The 20585-nt window shown below is 44.9% G+C and overlaps 1 protein-coding gene across 1 annotated transcript in view; it reads left to right on the top strand.

The window, feature by feature from the left end:
- Positions 1-6907: 6907 nt before the first annotated feature.
- LOC100539318 (voltage-dependent N-type calcium channel subunit alpha-1B) overlaps positions 6908-20585 on the top strand; it is a 95961-nt gene continuing 82283 nt past the window's right edge. The window contains exons 1-3 of the mRNA XM_031556159.2: positions 6908-7022; positions 11850-11917; positions 16645-16751. Of these exons, the coding sequence (XP_031412019.2) occupies positions 6935-7022; positions 11850-11917; positions 16645-16751 (263 nt within the window). The 5' untranslated portion in view covers positions 6908-6934. The remainder of the gene's footprint in view (positions 7023-11849; positions 11918-16644; positions 16752-20585) is intronic.

Here is a 20585-nt window from a genome sequence, read left to right on the forward strand (position 1 = left end):
ACCTCAGTAATTCTATGATCTACAGCTCCATCAGTGCCCCATCCAGCCTGACCTTGGCTGTCTGCAGGGATGGGGCACCAACACCTCTCCGTGCAACCTGTGCAGTGCTTCATTGCTCTGAGTGTAAAACACTTCTACTTTATACCCAGCCTAAATCTCCCCTCTTGTAGTTTGAAACCATTCTGCTTGGGGCAGCTGCATCCAGCTTTACTTCATTATTTGTTAAACTTGCTTAAAACAAGACTCTCAATAAGTGCCTGCTGCCCTTATCTGCTGCTGATGGTATTTAAGGATTTAGATCTACTGAGCTGAGCTCTGGCTACCACCAGATAATAAATCCTGATGCTCAAACCACGGTGCTGACACAAATATAAGTGCACTGCTGCTGTCTGTGCTCTGTCTGCTCTGGGGATGTCTGAGGTTTCTCTCTGGAGCCTGTAAATGTGAATGTTGACTGGAGTTGGGTTGCTCCAGCTTCTCTGTTGTCTTCGTGCTCTTGTGTTGTGTTAATGTGTGCTGCCATTAGCAACAGCTGCTGTGCAACTTGCAAATCCACCAAGAGCAATTTCTCTGTTTTAAAACAGTGCTGTGGGATGGGATGAAATATTTGGGTGCTCCTGCTGTTGTTTTTCCACCTACACCATTGCCTTCATTGACAGTAAAAGAGCACGTTGAAGTAAGCAGGTATTTTCTGGCTATTCCCATGCATGGGTTTTGTTAGCTGGAGAATTTGCCAGTTTATATCTGATGCTAATCATCACGAAGACTCAAAATCCCTGCATGACAGTGTGCCATTGGAGGCACTTGGGAGTTGGGAACACCAAGTTCTGTAAATGTCCAGTAAATGAAGTGGGATCTTGCCCTAAAAATGTCACTTCGTCTACCTCCACTCTAATCTTACTTACTGAAAATGGCACATTTTGTAGCAAATTTTTAGCAATTAATTGTCAGCGGAGCTACAGAGATAGAATGTATCTGATTGTATGGTGTGCTTTTTTAGAAATTTGGACATTTTTGCGAGGTAAAATGATCTTTTTGCCTGTTGTGACTACTCGGGATTTGAGCTGGTATAGCAAAGAGCTGAAGCCTGAGGTTTAACTTGACAAAGCAATCATGAAACAGGCTGAGCGATCTCCCACTCTCAGGGCAGCAAGTCAGATTTTCACCCCACTGATCCAGAAACTCCCTTGGCCTTATTAAGGAGATTTCTCCTGATGGAAACATCCTGATCCCAAGCAGTTGCCTTTCCCTCCACCCCCCATTTTTCGTATAGAATCATAGAATGACTTGGGTTGGAAGGGACCTCAATGATCATCAAGTTCCAACCCCTCCTGCCATAGGCCAAGGCTCCTTGCCTCTGTATTTAGCTGAAGATAATAGTCCACCTTGATTTGGAGAATTGCTATTAGGGCTTTTGATTCCTATGGCCCAAATCAGTGTGACTGCTGATGGCAGAGTGATGTGAAAGTTAAAAGCTAAATTGCGTCAGTCCCAAACGTGGCACCAGGATGCACTGAGAGGAACACAGCCCAAGAGGGACTAAAATTCAAAAAGGAAGACAAGGAGAGGACAGCTCAACATGTTTTCCTCTTTGTCATGTTTGAAGTTAATGGGGACTGGCAGCTGCAGAAATGTAGCCCCTCGTTATGTCCTGGTGCTCTGTAATCATCCAGGGTTTGGTGTTGAGCTACTCTGGGGTGAGCTGGAGCTGCTTCAGTGGGGTTAACCGTGAGATGGTGCTGGAAGCAGATTTTGCCTGAAGGCATTGCACCAAGCAGGACAAAGCCCCTGTGACCAACGACTCCATCCTCCTCCTCCTCCAAGGAGAGATTTGGTTTTGTCTTTCAAAAGTAAAGATATTCCACAATGAGACCAACATATCCCCCGAAACCTGCAGTTGTTGTGTTATGAACATAACTTCTCTTGGAATGGGTGCATGATCCCAGAGCAGTGTGAGGCGGTTCGGTCCTCCCAGCTGCAGCAGGGGAGAGGAAGAAGAGGAAAACAAAAGGAGTTCGGGAAAAATTCCTGCCTCAAAAATCCTCATTCTTGAACTCAATGTATTTTTCAATTACATTGGCAGGGGGAGATTAAAGATGCCAGCAGTCCTTGCTGTCCATTTTTCAGAGTTATTTTTAATTAAAGAATGGATCTAATTAATTTCTAAACTGAAGACTCTTCTACCGCTAATGGTTTCTGTGCTCTGATCTCCAACACAGATACTGGAACTCCCTGAGGAACCTCGTGGTCTCCTTGCTGAACTCCATGAAGTCCATCATCAGTTTGCTCTTTCTGCTGTTCCTCTTCATTGTGGTGTTTGCTCTGCTGGGGATGCAGCTCTTTGGAGGGCAGTAAGTCTAATTAATCATTATGCTTTCAGTCACTTGGAATACACAAAAGGAGAGGGGCAGCAGGGCAGGAAAGTCCGACTCCAATGGTACATGCACCAACCTTTCTGCTGAGAAGTGGTAGACAATTTCAGTTTTGACTTTGCACCTATGGACTAAGGCTTCTTGGAATGGCTTGTTCTGCAAAATGGTTTTATCTTTTCATTGTTCATTTGAATTTAGGATATAATTAATTTTGAAGAGCCAGTTTTTCTCCAGATCCAAATTTACTTTCTGCTCATGGCTCTGTTAGCCATCTTCTCAATGACGTCACGTTCTCCACTGCAGTCATTGGGATGTTATGTCCAGGTGAAACCAGTGTTGGTCTCTGACTCAGATTACAACATATTACAGGACTGCAGGAGATTTGCTTGTTCCCTTATTGCTATTGTTTTTATTTCTGACTCTTCTCTAGGTTCAATTTTAGAGACGAAACACCAACCACGAATTTCGATACTTTTCCAGCTGCCATTCTCACAGTGTTCCAGGTAAAGCCATCCCTTGTCTTGGGTCAGAAAAGAAATTCTTGGGCATCTCTTCCTGCTTCTGGTGAGCAGAGAGGTCTCCAATGAATTTAGGAAAGGTGAATTCCTTCCTTCTTAGGTGTTTTGACCACATTAACCAATCAGTGCATCATTAAAGATCAATGCTCCCGAATTAAGGGAAGCTAGAGCAGAGTATTTTTTGTTAGGTAAAGAAATATCTTGATGAAATAGATGTTTCTGTGCTCAAAGATGTTGCATCCATGTTCTCCTCTTCTCAAGGCCCCTGCCCACAGCTGCACACTGCAGTGGTAGCATTTCATGTGGTCCAATGCATAAACCATTTGGCCAAAAATCACAGCCCGTGCGGGTTGACCTGCCCCACTTCTTCCTGCAGTTGCTGTAATTTAATGAGGAGAAGTGCCTGAGCTAGCTCCAGGCAATAAGGAAGTAATGTAGCATTTTGCACTGTAATAGCTCAAGATAAGATAATGCTGGATAAGAATTACAGTCGATGGGGGAGCACATAAAGAGGCATCAGCCTTGGGCAAGTTTGTGTGATGGCAGGGGAAAGTAGCAGCTCTGGGAGATGCAATGTGCAGGTTTAAGAGGCTCATTTTGCAGCTGTTCTCTGCATGCCATTTTTAAACATTTATTTCAGGTACTGAAGTAGAGAGGTGGAGATGCACAATCCTGCTCAACGTGCAGGTAGCAGGTCCATGGAGGACCTCCCTTCCTTGCTAGGTGTAGCACAGGTTAAGACTTTACCCTTATCCAAACTTCTCTAGAGCTCAGCAAGATTTGGGTTATGTTATTTCACATCCTAAAAATGAGGAGAAAAGACAGAGGGGAAAAAAAAAGATGGGTTGGGTGGATGACAAGTTTTGGATTAAAAGAGAAAAATAGTCTTAAAGAAAATGCATCCCATGACCCCTGCGTAAGCAGCTTCATATGGGCATTGCTGTTCTCCAGATGTAGAACAGGTTCTGCAGTACTTACCTTGCAGGATATTGCAAATCATGGTAGATTAATATTTGCATAGTATTTTAGTGCTCATCAAAGGAAGGGCTTACAGAAATGGAAAGGTATTGCCACAGAGTCGGAACGGAGCCCCCGTCAGGCTCCGGATATCAGCATCTGGAGATTTCATTGCTATTTTGGCTTGGGACTACAGCTATCTCTTGAAAATACTTTGCTGAAATATTTCCTTTCTGTTCCCAAGATGAATGTCCCTGTAGTGTAGTGGATGTTCGATGAAGGAAAACAGTGCTGATTTTATGGCATCTGTATAAAGCATCAGAGCTATGAATTAAAAGCAGCAAAACCACTGGCACCGAATTAACTCACTGACAATTAACCTCACAGAGGCATTTCAATAACCTCTTGCTCCCAGCCAATCTCACTCTTCTCTTGAGTGGCAGATACGATGTCAACATTTCTTCAACAGAGGCTTTGGATCCTCCTTGACCAGCCAGAAGGTCCATTTGGATGCTACTCCAATAAGCAGAGTGTCATTATCCATGCGATGCAGTGAACAAATACAACAGAGCCAGATACACCCTGCCCATCCCACACGCCTTTGCAGAGGTTTTAAGATGGAGATGGATGACCTCCCTCAGAGCCAGCCCCTTCAGAGCTCAGATTGAACATGAAGCTATAGAACCACTGAGGTTGGAAGGTTGATCACAGCCTCTGTCATGGGTCTCCCAGGATGTGTTGTGTCTATCTGGCTGACCTCAGCATTGGATGCTACTGAGTCCCACTGCCCTTCAATCCCACAGAAAAGTATCACACATTTTTACCCATCTCCTAGCTCTCAAGAACAGCCTTTGTGAGCTGAATGCCAATCAGTGTATATACAAATATATATATATTCACATATATAGGTGTGACAAATAGCAACGTGCCTCTATTGCAGCAGCTATTGAGCTGCAAGTGTTTACAACACCCATAAACACAGAGACTCTATAAAGAAGAAATACCTCTGTCAACCATATGTATTCTGCTCCTGGAGGGCAGCTGCTTAAATAACTGCACGTACTGTGAAGGAGGGGAGCCCCAGGGGCTGCTGGAGGTGAGGAGCTGAGGCAGCAGGGTGCAGCCAGACCTCAGCATCCATAAAAACACTTTATAGATTAGAAAGGCCTTATTAACTCCACGTGCTCTGCTCCTTGAGGGCTGCTGCCTAATTGCTTGAGTAATTCCTGCAGCTGAGGAGCAATGGTGCAAATGGGGGAAGGACAGCAGGTCAAAGAGTGCATCTCACCAGGGCTTCTGAGAGCATCCCCAGCTCTGCGCACAGCTTGCTGAATTTAGACCAGTTATCTCTCTGCAGCAGTTTCATGAAACTTCTTTCCTTCATTATCTCGTTTCCTTTTCAAAACATTCTGCCTGGATTTTTGAAGCCCAAGTCCTGCTGGGTGTTTGTGCAGCCTGCAGTCTGCGGTATCTGCAAGCCCTGGTCTCATGCAGGTCACACAAATGCTCTCACCAACCCCCTTCTCATGAATGTCTGTATGAACAGCAATCACTATATGTTCATTTCCAGACAGAAGGAGCAGCTGTGAATTCATGGGAATGATGTGAACACAGGTTTGTGAACGCTGCTCAGTGTAATTGAATGCCAGAGCTTGAAGCCCAGTGGTCTGGTTCACATTCCCTGCTGCAAGCCCAGGGCATCTCTAGTGGTGCAGATTGCTCTGGGCTTGCAGTGAATTTTCTGCAACCAGATACTGCATTTGGGAAACAAGTTTGTATATGCACTGTACAGCCTTGTGTCTCTTCTTGCCTTAATGCTGTCATCAGCACCAGCCCTGCAGCAAGACGTTTTCTCTCTATCAGCAGATAGTCTGGAATTTGTAATTATTTGGAGCATACTGTATGCACATGGGATTCATTGCTTCTTCACACTGTGCTTCAGGGTGTTTTTCTGTTTCTTGGTTTTTGTTTTTTTTTCTTCTTTTTTTCTTTTTTTTTCTTCTTTTTTTTCTTGTGCTAAACACATAGACAGCTTTCTATTTAGGTATCTGAGCTCTTAATTCCAGTGGCATTTCTCAATGTAATGAATGTAACTATCAGTAGGATTGGCTGTGGTGGGCAGATGAAAATCTAATCTGCTGCACTGTATTGGTGAGGAAGGTGGTTCAGGATAATGCAAAGTTAGCATCTAGAGTGACAAGGCTTATTTAAGGCTTAGGTACTTCCTCTTACTAAAATGAGTTTTGTATTATTCATGTTTGCTAATCAGCCTGGGGTCAGCATCCCATCCTGCAGCCAGCACAGCTCTTCAGGGCTCCGCTCATACACAGAGATGTAGAGGAGCAGAAACTCCTTCAAACTGCCCTTTGCTATCCCCACACGCATTTGGATATTGCTTCTGCTTAGGTTTTCTGGAGACTTATGGATGCCTGGTTGACTGAAGATCCTTGTGGCCTTAGGAAAAATAACCGTTGTGGTGCAAATCTTGCAGTGGTTGTGCTAGAGGGTTTTCCATTTGGAGCAATGATCAGCTGCAGCAAGGCTGTTTGCAGCCCTGAGGGTCTGGGGAATCGTGGGTTTTCAGTAGTGGGAAGGAGTTTAGCTGTGTTTCTCCTGTTATATGGCTAACTCAGTGCTTATAGACTCTGTGTGTTTGGTCATGACTGAGCAAACTCTGAGTTGAAATGAGGGGAGATGAAGCACGCGTGGCACTGGGCTTGGATGTCAGAGTTTTCTTTGGAAATATGAGCTGCACGTGGAATTGTTAAAACCTGACATCCCTGCATGACTTACAAATGGAGGTGGGTTGGAAGATGTGTTGGAATGTGATTTCTACATGGGAGCCCGTGCCAGAGGTGGAAAGCATACGCATAACCGAGAGGCAGCAGAAGAGAAAGCTGTGTGTGACCTGTGACCATCTAGGGCTGCAAGGCTGGTGTCCCACTCCACAGCCTGAGACCAGTCCAGGATTGTGTCCAATTGCCCAGCTTCCCCACTTTGTACCTTCTTTATCCTCCCTTTGTGTCATTTTCTTCACTCTTGCATTTCTCTGTGCAGATCCTGACTGGGGAGGACTGGAACGCAGTGATGTACCATGGCATAGAGTCACAGGGCGGTGTCCACTCGGGGATGTTCTCCTCCATTTACTTTATTGTCCTGACGTTGTTTGGTAACTGTATCCTTGCATACTACCTTGTCTTTGTGCCTACTGTAGGCTGCCAGAAATATCTAACATGGTTTAATTCCTACCCACCCCAACCGTGCACTTTTTAAAACCAGATCTTTGCTGTGGCTTTGCTCCTTGTAGCACCTGAGCTAAGAGTAGTAGGCAAGCTGTCCTTATTGGTGTCAGACTTCTGGTGGCTATGTGAGTATGGTCTTTGTCCATTTTAATTTTCATGGATTTAGATTAAGCATTTTGAGTTCATTTATGTTGTAGGAAAAATATTTGAAAATTCAAGTCAAAGCAGGACATCTGTACTTTGATTATCTTTGTGGATAGTTTACACTAAACCAAGCAGAGAAAGAGTTGAAATTGCTTTAGCAAGTAAATTGGGCGTCAGTCTCTTGGTGCCATGACAGTTTAACCAGCTGTGCTACTTCAAATGCTTGAAAATGTCTTCGCATAATACTTAAATCATGAGTCTAACTCTTGTATTTTGGGCTCTTGGAGTATTTGGTCCTGTTCCAAGTTAAGAAATACATCCTGAAGATGCTTTGTTTTGCTTTGTCATTGGGCAGTGGGAACCTGGGAGCCTCCAGAAGTGACCCAAGGTGTGTGCTGGAAGTAGCTGTCACACAGAGCAAGGACTTGGAGCAGGAGGCTGTGTTTTATGTGCAACCAAGCAAAGTGATCCTCAGACCTAATGGCTGGTGGGACGGGAGAGCCTGCAGAGCACAGAATTAGTGATAGCACTCTCTTCTTTGTGATGAAGATGCTGCTGGGCTGATGTTGCATAGCATTGCTCACGTTAGCTGGCTACATGTTCATTGGTACCAGCTGTTCACTGGTGCAGTGATAAGCTGTGTGGTATCAAACAGCATCCTTAAGAAACAGAAACTTGAAAATGGTTGCATATATGAAGCAGTGTGCCTGGCTTGTTTGTTCTGTAAATAGGGATAATAAGGCTGAGTGTTTCTGTTCTGCTGGAGCAGCAGATGACTAGATGAGGGGAGAGCAGTGGATGTTGTGTACCTTGACTTCAGCAAGGCTTTTGTTGTCGTCTCCCATAACTTCCTTGTAGGTAAGTTTAGGAAGTGTGAGATAGATGAGCAGACAGTGGGGTGGGTTGAGGCTGTGCTGCCATTCAGCGGATCTGGACAGGGTGGAGAGTTGGGTGATGAGGTTCAACAAGGGCAGGCGTGGAGTCCTGCACCTGGGGAGGAATAATGGCACGCATCAGTACAGGTTGGAGGCTGACCTGCTGGACAGGAGCTCTGCAGAGAAGGATGTGAGTCCTGGTGGCCAGCAGGGTGACCACAAGCCAGCAGTGGGGCGTGGGACATCAGAGCCCATGGATTGTGAAGCAGGCTCAGCCCTTTGCATTGCATGAAATCTCTCCACTGGCATGAGGAGCTGTGGCAGAGAACAGCAGAGCAGGCAGCATGCAAGCTGTGCATGTCCCAGAGGGCTGTCTGTGGGGTTTGTCCCATTAATGTGCACTGCCAGAGCAATAGCAGCCAGGACACGTGAGCTGGTTCAGCAGCTACACTCAGGCACCCGCCTAAGCGTGCTCCTTCCAGAAACATGCTGCGTCTGAAAAGTGGGTCAATGGAGAGCTGGGATTGCTCTCAGTCCTCAGGGCTTGGCATTTGGAAATGAGATTAAGTCGTAATCAGGCTTGACAGCAAGGCTGAGGGGAAGAGAGAGAGACTTTTAACCTCAGAGCAGCTGAGATACAGCAGTGTTGAAGAACAGGATATTAATTCCTTTCTTGCCCCTTCACTTGAAAGGGAGGTCTTCTCCCTTGTACTTCAGTTTCATTAACAGGCAGCAGGGGTTGTTCACATGGATGCAGTGAGGACCTGCTCACCTCTTGCAATGCCATGGGTTCAGACTTTGCCTCTCCTTGCCGTGGCCAAGACTTTGCCTGAGAGGATCGTTTGCTTTCGTGAATTGGAAGAGCTCTTCTGCACCACACATGACTCTACTGGCATTTAAGCACCGTGAGAGGGGGCAGTGGAGGATAGGGGGTTAAATCCTTGTGTGTTTACCGTGGGAGTTGCAGCATTAAGCCCACAGATGCTCACGCTGGTATTTCAAGCAGGTTTTCAGGAAGGTCAGAGCTATCCCTGCTTCTCCGTAGTTACGGTTTGGATGCTGAGAGCAAGCAGCAGGCAGTCATTTATCTTGGGGTGAAAGCTGAACTGTGTGACTTACCAGGGACTTAACGTTATTCTTAGCTGTCAAAACATAAGCAGGAAGGTCTGAAAATAAAGTTCAGTTTGCCAGAAAATAGCAGAACTGCATTTTTGCTGGAAGTAAAAGAGCCGTTAATGTCAATGATGCTGCAGTGTGGGGCGAAGCACAGATGTGAGCCGTGGGTTTCACCTTCCTACTGAGAGCGGGTGGGTGCCCAGCACAGAGCAATCCTGCACTGCTGGTTAGTTTAGTTATGGATTGGCTTAATGTCAAATGTCTTTTCTTCTATAACTCGGGACTTAAACATTGCAGCCACTCTCCTTTTTACACAGATCTCCTCCAGAAAGCTTAAGAATATGTTATTTAATGCAATTTAGAGAATGGGCATTGGTGATTTTGGGTCAGCTTGCAAAACCTGCTCCTTTTAAACATGAAGACCTCCTTTGCTCTTCAAACTGATGTGTGCTCTGTAATCGTTCCATTTCAGGAAGAAGCAAGATTGCTTTCCCTTGCTTTTGCTGTAGCTCAGTTGCTTCTTTGAATCTATTTATATGGATGGTTGGACTTGATGACCTGAGAGGTCTTTTCCAACCTTAATTGTTCAGTGAATCTGTATTTTCAAAGCACGTTGCAAGGAAAAGATCTAGAAACATTGGTTTTCTGAGACAGAATTCTCTTGCATTTTCAACTGCAGAGACCTCTGTGTCTGAAATGGTTCAATGGAAGCAGTGTGACTGGAGTGACAGCAGGACTTGGCTCATTTTCTTGGAAATTACACCATGCTTTTTCTTCATTGTTATGTGGTAAATTGATAAATTCCTGCATCTGTTGAGGGAAAAAGAAGAAAAAAAACCCCAAAAAATTATGAAGAAAAGCCTAAAATGAAAAGCAGCTAATGCTTGGGGTCAGGCACCCTTCCCAGGCCTGGCCACTGGCTGCCTTCTGCACTTTGCTGCAGCGTGTAGAGCTGTGCTCAGTGTCTGATCAGGCTGTACAGCCTGGAGATGGAGGTTTGTTGGTGTCTGGGTGATCCCAAGCTCTGCAAAAGGGTTGGAAGGACTTCTTTGGGGGGAAGAAACACTCAATTCCACCAGAACATGTCTGCTTGATTAATCAAAACATCCCCAAACTAAAAAAGAAAACAAAATAATGCTGTTTCCAGTGGCCAATTATGTTACACGAGGCATTTTCAGCATGTGTGTGTAGGAGGCAGAGGTAGGAAGACAACTTTGTTATGAGACATTTCTTCCCCCCAGCCAGGGGCTTGGAGGCGTTTCCAACATCGAAGCACCAAGGGTGGCCCCTCAGCCATTCACCAGGTAAAAGGAAATGGAGACACGGATATCTTTGCAAATGAAAAGTTGATTTTGCTCTCTCTCCAGCGTGGGAGGGAGATGATCGTTCTGGTTATCATCATTCCCTTCTTGTTCTTCATTTGCTGGGCTCAGTGGGAGCGAGGAGCTCCTGCCCCGTACCCCTCACAGTGGATGTGCATCACATTTCACAGCTCTTGCTGTTCCCTGTGGAACCATCTGTGCATGGTAAAACCCACTATCCCATGCTACTTGTTGTGGTGAAATCCTGATGGATGCCTGGAGAAAACCCAGGAGTCCTTGTCCCATTCCCTGCAGGATGCAGACACATCCTAAAGGAGTACACACTGCTCCTACTTCCACTGCCCCAAGCAGAGGATTGGGTTTTGATCAGTGTTTTGGCTCTGGAGGCATTCATCTCAATGGGAATGAGAGGCCTGAAAGGTTCTCAAGTCTGATGAGGGCTCCTGAGAAGGAAAGCCATGAAGCCTTGAGTTTTTGGATCTGGGCAAGTTTTGCTCTCTGGCTGCCCTGGGAAGTCTCCTGAAGCTGTGCCAATGCGAAGTGGTGGTGCCCAGCATGCAGCACTCACAGCCAGGGTGCTGCTGGAGCCAGGCTCATATATGGCTCTGAGGAGGCCAACAGAGTATGAATGCAACAGCAATGCAATGCTTTGTGAATCTCCAGAGGGTAAATACATTAGATCAACTTACAAGGCATGTATGCTCATATTTAGGGCAGTAGTCATAGCTTTACACAGCCATGGGGTCCTGTCACCAGGCAGTGTATGGGAGCAAATGTTTTTTTGCTTCTTGGGCATTGGTTAAGACTTGGATTTGTTTTGCTTGCTCTCATGTTGTATGCAAAGATATCTGATTTACAATTTCTCTGTGGCTGCTTTGCAATTTCTGAGCGGTTGTCACATCCCCTCTGCTGTGATAAGCCATGAGAGTTCCTCCCAACGGCACGTGGCACAGCACTGATCTCCATGTTGCCCAATGTCTTTATATGCTGACATGGTCTTGAAAATGGGCAATTTCCAGGAGCTACCGGTTGTTCTGTTAACTAGGAAGGATAAATGATGGTGAAATCCTGTGTGTGTGGGTGTGTGTATCCCCTCAGGACGTGTGCTGGTGAAGTCAGGTGGGTGTCCAGCACATGCTACTCCTGGTGAGTTAGAAATAAAGACAACAGAGCAATGGTGCAAGGGATCCACCAGTAATATAGCCGTGATTGGAAGTGGAGAAAGAAGGCTGTAGTGTAGGAGAAGAGTAATTGCTTTCTCTATTTGCTATGTGAAGATTTTTCCTTAGCTGCTCCCCAACAGATACACTCCTGAATGTCTTCTTGGCCATCGCCGTTGACAATCTGGCCAACGCCCAAGAGCTGACCAAGGTAAGTACGTGACTTCTGGTTCTTCAAACTTGGGCCACAGCTGCTGGACCTGAAGCAGAGACTTCCATTCAGTCTGTGTGCCAATTTACACTGCTGATAAGAACCCAGAGGTCCGCTCTCATTCAGTTCTGTTTGGTTCTCCAGGCTTGTTTCTGCAAACTGTTCCATTTCTTGACGCCAGGGCAGGCAGCAGGCATTGCTCATGTCGCTGCTGTGTGGAGGTGAACACACTTTTGTAGCTTTTGCTTTTTTCAAGAGCAGGGGCGAAGGAATTAATGGGTTTTGGCTGACTCATGTGTCTGAGGCTTCGGCGTGGGGAGTCACAGGTGGTGTGTGGCTGCCTTTGCTGTCTCATGCTGGTGCTTCGTGTGTTGTGGAGTTTGAATCAAAGAATTAATATTCTCCAATCAACTCTGGAAAACAATTTGAAGAGGTCACTGTGAGTTTAAAGCCAAAATGTTGGAACCTTCCCACCTCCTACCAGGTGCAGAGAGCAATCCAAGGCACAGCACAGGCAGAAAGCCGAGTCCTGGCACGAGCTGGAAGTGTCACTGCTGGAGCTCTGCTGTGTGCTTAGATTTATACTGAGCATTCCCTATGGAAACAGCCTCTGTACAGCACAGAAAGGATTCCAATTGCTGCAGTTTGCATTCGGGTTATTGCACACTTTTTGTTCCTCACTGTGGGGTACTCAGTGATGTTCAGCAGCACTTGGCTTGGTTTGCACACCTTTGCTCTCACGAGGTGGAGGTGGATGTGCACAGCCCATTGCCCTAAGCCAATGATTGCTGGTGCAAAAGCCCTCTATTTGCCTTAGCAGCTATATTTTACAACTTCTGCTTGTATAGTTGGGTAATGAAGCTCATCCTATTTCTTTCTTAATCCTTATAGCACTTTCTCCTGAATATTTCAGCAGCTGACTGGAAGGGTTAGAAACCTGACTTTGTTTATGTTTATAAAGTATAATTAAATATTGATGGATTCAGCGGCATTGCAAAATCATAAAGCTTCTTGAGAAACTTCTTTTTTTGCTTTAATTTTACTTATGATTAAAAAAAAATCTCTAGGAGTTTCAAAAGCAGAGGGAAAAGATTAAAGCAATTCAATTGTATAGCATACCTGGAGAATGAGAGATTTATTGCTAAGTAAATATGATCATGCAAAACCAAAAATGGCCTGGAGTTATAATTAAGTTACTCAGGAGTCAGTTGATCTCAGGAGATATTCTTGACATTTATGCTGTAAAACTAATCAAGATCGGTGCTGCATAAACTGTGGGAGAACCATAAGCAGTTTGTACCGCCTCTATTCTGAGAAGACAGAAAGCTTCCCAGATAGACATCAGGACTGAAGCATTTTAACCAGCATTCCCAGTTCTGGATGTGAATTTGGATTTCCTTTATTGTGAGTCTGGGACGTTTTCTTGTTTGCCTTAGTTTGGCCCTGTGACCTGTACCAGGGGGCACCAGAGCTGCAGCTGTGTTTAACTTGATCATCTGTTAGAGAACTCAGCCTGGAGAAAAGGAGGCTGTGGGGTGACCTCACTGCAGCCTTACAGTACCTAAAGGAAGCCTACAAACAGGAGGGGAGTCAACTCTTCGGGAGATAAGGGGAGATAACAGCAGGACAAAGGGAAAAGGTTTGAAGTTGAGGGAGGGAAGACTGAGGTTGGATGTCAGGGGGAAGTTCTTTTCTATGAGAGTGGTGAGGTGCTGGAACAGCTGCCCAGAGAGGCTGTGGATGCCCCGTCCATCCCTGGAGGTGTTCAAGGCCAGGTTGGATGGGGCCCTGGGCATCCTGGCCTAGTGTTAGATATGGAGATTGGTGGCCCTGCATGCACAAGGAGGGATGGAGCTTCATGATCCTTAAGGTCCCTTCCAACCTGGGCCATTCTATGATTCTATGAACAAATCTGTTATCCAGCCTTTGCCTCTCCATCCCTGGGTCTTTCTCCTTTCTGTGTTGGCTCTGATTTTACAATGGCTCAAACTGTCCCAGCATTCTACACTTCTCAGAACTATCTCCAATCCCTCTAGGCTGCTCTCTGCTTTTTTTTTTTTTTTCCTATGAAAATTTTTTCTTCTTGTTTGCTAATTCAGTGTAGACTCTGAAATTGTCCCCCAAATTTGCTTCCAATTTTCTCTTTGGTGATGCAGCATGACACAACAGCCCTGCCTGCAGTGTGGGGGTTGGAGCCAGATGATCTTTGAGGTCTCTTCCTACCACTCTAGGATTCTCTGCCATTCTTCATGTTGGAGTGGGAAGCTGCCATGGGTGAGCTGGGAAGCCCTCTGCCTTCCTAAAAAACACCTGAAAGCTCCAGATACGTCCTCTGATCTCTGCTCCATACAATCTTGGAGAAGGCTGGATAAAAACATGCAGTAGGAGGGATGTGTGGATTTTACATAAAATTAGTTCAGAATTCCCCAGATACTATAGGTTGAAGACAAGAGAGTAGCAGCCATGGAGGCTTCTCATGCAACCCAATGGAGAGGTCTTTAATTGGGTGTTAACTATGCACATCATTATTATTAGCACTGAAGCCAGGCTTTACCATGTGGTAAAATATGGTTTTGATGAAGATGTAGAACTCAGCTCCTGTTTACACTTCTTTGGTCCCTATAGGCAGTGCCTTTATCAATGAGGTGATGATGGAGCTCCCAGAGGTGGCTCTAATGTCACAGTTCAGAGCTCACTTCAGTCATGCACCGTCAGCCCTGTGTGCTTCAAACAGAGCAGGATGATCCCATGCCCCCATGAGACACTGCAGCACACATAGCAGGCAGGGAATTAATTAACATTTGTAAAGTGATCACAGATCTCTGTGTAGAAGGAGCTACTGAAATATTATTAAGCAGTCATCTGATAAAGAATGTGCTTGCTCTGAGTTAGGGATGGCTGCCTTTATGGCAGTGAACATTTTGCTGTGCTATGGATGTGCTGGGGAGCATAGAGTGGAAGCTAGACATTTTATAAAGACAGTAAAATTTGCACCTGGTGCTTTAGTTGGACAAAAATAAAGAGCTCCCCAAGAGAAGAAACTGCTTCAATATACCTGCTGAAAGAAAAACCTTGGAAGACTCCTCTTTGGGGAATTTATTTCTCAAAATATCCATATTCTGCAGATAGTACTGATTTACAGGCTGCTTCTAAGCCATCAATAAATTTACTGGAAGTCAGCCATTGAGAAATATGGACTGCTGACTTGGTGTAAGGCTTCAGCAAGGCTTCTGTTGGTGGCCTGTCCCATTCTTTATTCATCACAGTAAGAGTTTTTGTTATAGTTGTGTTAATGTTTGGAAAGGAGGCAGCCTGAAAGGAAATTGTAATGGCACCAGATTTTTTAATTAATTACCTATTATTTCTTTTTCCTCCTAAAGGAGAAAAGGCCTTCAGGATGGGTCCCTGAGCACTCCAGGGAGGTTGGACTAGAGGACCTTTAAGCACTCCTTCCAACCCAAACGATTCCCTGATAAACCTACGTGCCTTCCTATTTCAAAGTTGGATGTCTTACTGTTGTTTTTCGTTGTTTTAAACATAACTATTTCACAGTTTACCTCTGAAGGGCAGATGCAGGTCTGGGGTCCTTGACAAAGGAGCTGCTGACTGCTCTCATCTTGACATGTGGTTCTTCCCTGACAGTGGTGCGGATGTTGCCATAGTGTCTGTACTTTGGCCTGATTTTCTTATCACAGAATCACAGAATGGCCCAGGTTGGAAGGGACCTCAAGGATCACAAAGCTCCAACCTCCCTGCCACAGTCAGGGCCACCAACCTCCACATTTAATACCAGCCCAGGCTGCCCAGGGCCCCATCCAACCTGGCCTTGAACACTTCCAGGGATGGGGCATCATGTCCTATCTAAGTTAACTACCTGGAAAGTTCAAAGGAAGTTCAAGCCATGTGACTACTGGAGTTGAATGGGATGCTGTTTGTTTTGCTTTTTGTTCTCATTCCAGTCCTAAAGATCCTACAGTTTGATTTTAAGCAGTGTTCTGTTGTAATTACAGCAGGTGGAAGGAAATAAATCACAGTTGTACTTTGTGGGAACTTGCAATCCCAATAATAACCCTCATAGGTGATCTGACGGATATGTAGAACTCACAAACATGACCAACTTTCTGAGCTGTGCTCGACTCTCCCTTTAATCTGCTTCACTCTAATCTGTCTTCTCCTTTCCGTTTTCACCCACTACATCTACGGTGATACACCTGAGATCAGTGGTAGTGTTTGGGATAAAACTGGTGTGAGCAGGGTCAGTCAAACCCTTTGTTATCTGCTGGGTCTATTGCTTCAGATAGTTCATGTTGGCTTTGGGAGTGTCCTATTTTGTTAGGATGTAGGCTTCTGAATGTTTTTGCACATGTAAATGTGTGATGAATGAGGCTGCCTTTACCCCAGAGGTGTCACAGTTCTGCTCAGGTCTCTCCCTCTTGTGCCAAAGCACTGAGTGATAAGAAGAGACCCAAAAGAGGTAAGAGCTTCACAAGGGAGATGCATTCTCAATAAAGATGCACTGAGCACTTGACCAAACCCTGTGTTTCTCATCTCTTTGCTGAGAGAGAAACCCTACCTTGCAAGATGTTTTGAGATTCTGCCTTATTTTAACGAATTTCCACTTTTCTCACGGCAAAGCAGTGCCAGTCACATTGCACCCATTCTTTGGGGAACTCCAGGTATTGTCGTTGCACCGTGCAGGCTCTGATCTGTCTGATTTTCTGCACCAGGATGAGGAGGAGATGGAGGAAGCCACCAACCAGAAGCTCGCCCTGCAGAAGGCCAAGGAGGTAGCAGAAGTCAGCCCCATGTCTGCAGCCAACATTTCCATAGCCGCGTAAGCACTGTTTTATTATTTGAGACTTCAATTTTGTGGTTTCTGTTTCTCAGTGCTGTTACTCGTCTGTTCAACTGGAGCATCCTGTAGCACTCTGTGAACGTTTTACACCATCTCTGTTACTGATAGGGCTTTAGGTTGACTGAACACTTCAGTGCTGATCACTTAACCGTGGATTGCAGTACTTCTTTCAGTTTGTTACTTTTTTTCCTTGTAACGTCTCATCTTTTGCCTTGTTATAACTGTAATTTAGAAGGTTTTTTTTTTTTTTAAGCTGTCCTAAGATAGATTTCACCAGGTGAAGTGTTAATATCTATTTCACTTTGGATCTATAATTCTGGGAGGTATGTGTACATAATTACATTAAAACTATTGTATGATAAGCATAAAGCTGTCCCAGGGGACCCTTTTTTAAGGGGGAGTTTAATCCACTTCATCATAGTCAACGAGCCAAATGGAGCCAGTTTGTTATATGTGAAAGAAAAGAATGTTGTTCACTTGACTATCTTCTCCTTCCCATTTTTATGTTTTGCAATTTCTGCTTTAATCATCTATTTATGCCATATCTGTTTGTTGGTTTTAAATATAATCCTCTTCTTACAATGATTTCCTGTCCAGTCTAGACAAGAAGTCACACAAGGACATTTGCTTTTGTTCTTTGTTGAATTTCCTGGAGCTATTATTTTATAGCAGAAGATAATGATGCTAACTTTCTTCTATTTTTAATCAACAGTACAGCGCGTGTGAAGAGTTTTTAGAAACCAGAAAAAGCACTTTAATGGAGCTAAGATTGCTCACCGCATTGTTAGTTACTTAAAATAACCTTGTTCCTTGACTTTTTCACCATGTTTTCACCTGGTTTTCTATATCACAGGGGCAGTTTTGTGACCAAAATTGTAAGTGAGTACAAAATCATGGGTTTCTGGTTCTTTTTGCTTGAAATTGTATCTGCCTAGATCCTGCCATGTGTAAAAGCAGGTTATCAGGCTTACAAGTGAACACGTGGATGTGCAGTCCGTTCCTTCCACATCTACAAACCATGGCAACATCCATGGTATTGGAGGCCATCCACTATCCTGTGGCATCTAAATGTCCTGTGGCATCTATTTATCTCTCTGTGGTGCCAGTGAGGTGCTTACAAGGGCACTTGCAAAGCATGCTGAGCTTTAGTTTGGGGAAAAAAAAAAACACAAAAAACACTCAGAAAGTCAATAGGTTGATGACCAAATGGATAATAACCCACAGAAGGCAAGGGAGAAGCTAGGTGTACTGTGAGAGAGAAATAGAAATACAGATGGGTTGCTGGCTGATGATCCAAAAAGTGTTTAATGACTGCATGCCAAAGCAATATTTAATATAGAAATTAATCCGTAGTGAGAACACCAGAGATACATAGCAGCTACAGCTTTAGGGGTTGCAGCACTGATGCCTGAGGTACTGTTATCCTGCCCAGTAGGGCTGATGACAGGGACTCATGGTTGACAGCTAAACATACCCTGGTATTTCTTATGGTCCTGAAGGCAGAGCAGATGCTGTGTCGATGGCAAGACTTGTTAAATCAAACTCTGTTGTTATTCAAGCCTGGACGTGCTGATGGGATCCCACCATAGCTTTGGTGTGAGGAACCATGAATGGCTCAACACCTTGGAGAATGAAAGGTGCTGGGTATGCTTGGAAACAGGATTCTTGGCTTATGGGAACATCACTGCCAAAAACAAAGCTCTGTAGAAATTGGGTAGCCTGTCCTGGTTTCAGTAGAATTTTTTCTTCATGGTGTGTGGTATGATGCTGTGCTTTGGCTTTAGGAGAAAAACAGTGTTGGCTGTTGAGCAAGTCAGGGAAAAGCTGGGACTGAGACACCGAGGTCCAGCTGCAAACCCTGTTCTGGATCTACATTACCAGTTTATCTTTAGAAATACTGGTTTTGTTTTTTTCTACTTCAGTTTTATTTTCGAAATGTAGGAAAACGGTTTTCTGCAGCAATGGGCATCCGTGTCGCGAGTCAGTACTCTGAGAACATCATCATTTTCTCTGCCTTCACCAACAAAACCAGGTCTGTCAGGTGTTGAAACACAGAGGGCACCATGACTTGCATTTCTTCAACGATATTCACATCCCGGTGTGCTTGTCCACCTCCTGCTGAGGTGCTAAAGCCGACCTGGGGCTCAGGCTGGTGAAAGTCCCCTTGCTCATCCTGCTGTTTCACCAGTGAAGTGCTGTGCTTGCTGTTTTGCTGCTTTCCTTTGTCAGTCCCACATCAAGGACTGTGAGAGCACACCTTCCTCTAAGCCTCCTTCAAGGCCATTGCATACTCTGTAGTGTACCTGCTTCTCCACCTCTAGCATTTTTGCTATGCAAATACAGAGCACAGTTGTGGTTTGCGTGCTCGTGTCCCTGCAGTTCATCTGCAATGGCTCTCTGCTATTTAAGCCTCTCAGCAGCTCAGCTCTGGGAAATGTTTACTGCATCATTTGCAAAATACAATTTTCTGGACTTACGAACCCGTTTGCTAATTTACTGTGTCAACCTGCTCGCAGTGTCTGTGACCTTCACAGCTCCACGTGATCCACAAATTATTTTATTGCTTGATGCGTGGTGAAGCACTACTACATAAAGGGGTCTGTTTTGATAAAACAGTCACTCTTACAGCAGCATCCAGATCTCATCTGTCTTGCAACTGGCTCAAGGTGCTTTATTACAATATTCAGCCTGCACTTAGTTTGTACCTCATAACTCAGTGCTCTCCCAGGATGTCTGTGTCTTCTGCTCCGCCAAAGGACTTACACGAATGGATTCTTCTGACCACAATTCCTTTCTTCACCTGGTGAACTCTATCCCAAATGGGCCTTTCTGTTTTCTGTTTCTTCAAGATTTAAAAACTAGGATGGTGTGTTGTTTCTGTCACTGTTGCAATTTGCTTTAAAACAGAATATTTGTTTAACATAAGCTATTGTGCTTTAATTTTAGCCCATTGTTTCATTCTTATTTTTGTGACTTTTGTTTTCTGTTTAGCATTTTCCTTGCTTTGTTGTTTCTGGAGGTGAGTTTCTGGGTTTGTCCAGTTTGCCCAGCATTGTCTTTAAGACCCTCTGTTCTGTACAACGTTGAAACCACTCAGCCTCTGGAACTGAGCAGCTGTATGGATCGATGGGTCTTTGAGCAAGCCATTGGTGCAGCTTCCCTGGTGGTGAGAATGGAGGAGGAGGGAAAATGGGGCAATGAATGTGCAGAGCACCTCAAGGTGTCAATTGAAGGAGTGCTGCCAGGCTGATTTCCACGGGCAGCACAAAGACTCCACTGCAAATGGTTTTACATTCCGTGGATGAACTTGTCTCTTTGCCAACCCAAAGCCTGAGCGCCCTGCCTGTTCTGTTCCGGCCAGAGCTGCACCAATGTCCCGTACAAAAGGGGCTGAACCAAGCACACAGGACATGGGCCAGCAGGTCAGTGGGAGAATTCATGAGCCCAAAGCCCAGCACGAGTTTTGCCCACAGCTGCTCCAGGGACCCCGTATTGCTGACTAAAACTGCCTCCACATTTATTTCTATGCATTTTCCATTGGCCTGCCTTGGGAAGAATCTTAAGATAGCATTCACAACAGAAAGCAAATGCTAAATTTGAAGGAACCTACCATGTAGTCACGTCTGAGTCATGCTAAGAGAAACTTATGCCTCTTTTTTTTCACTTAGTGTTTCTTAATTCTACGTAATATTCTCATTGTGGTAGCCAGACCAAAGGAAATGATCCAAGCATTAGCTGTGGGGTGTGAGTTCTCTATGGAAGAATTATTTCTCAGATATGATGGATGACACTTTGTAGGAAGTGGTAGAGACT

The sequence above is a fragment of the Meleagris gallopavo genome, chromosome 19 (genome assembly GCF_905368555.1).
Source record: "Meleagris gallopavo chromosome 19, MGAL_WU_HG_1.1, whole genome shotgun sequence".
Lineage (NCBI taxonomy): Eukaryota > Metazoa > Chordata > Aves > Galliformes > Phasianidae > Meleagris > Meleagris gallopavo.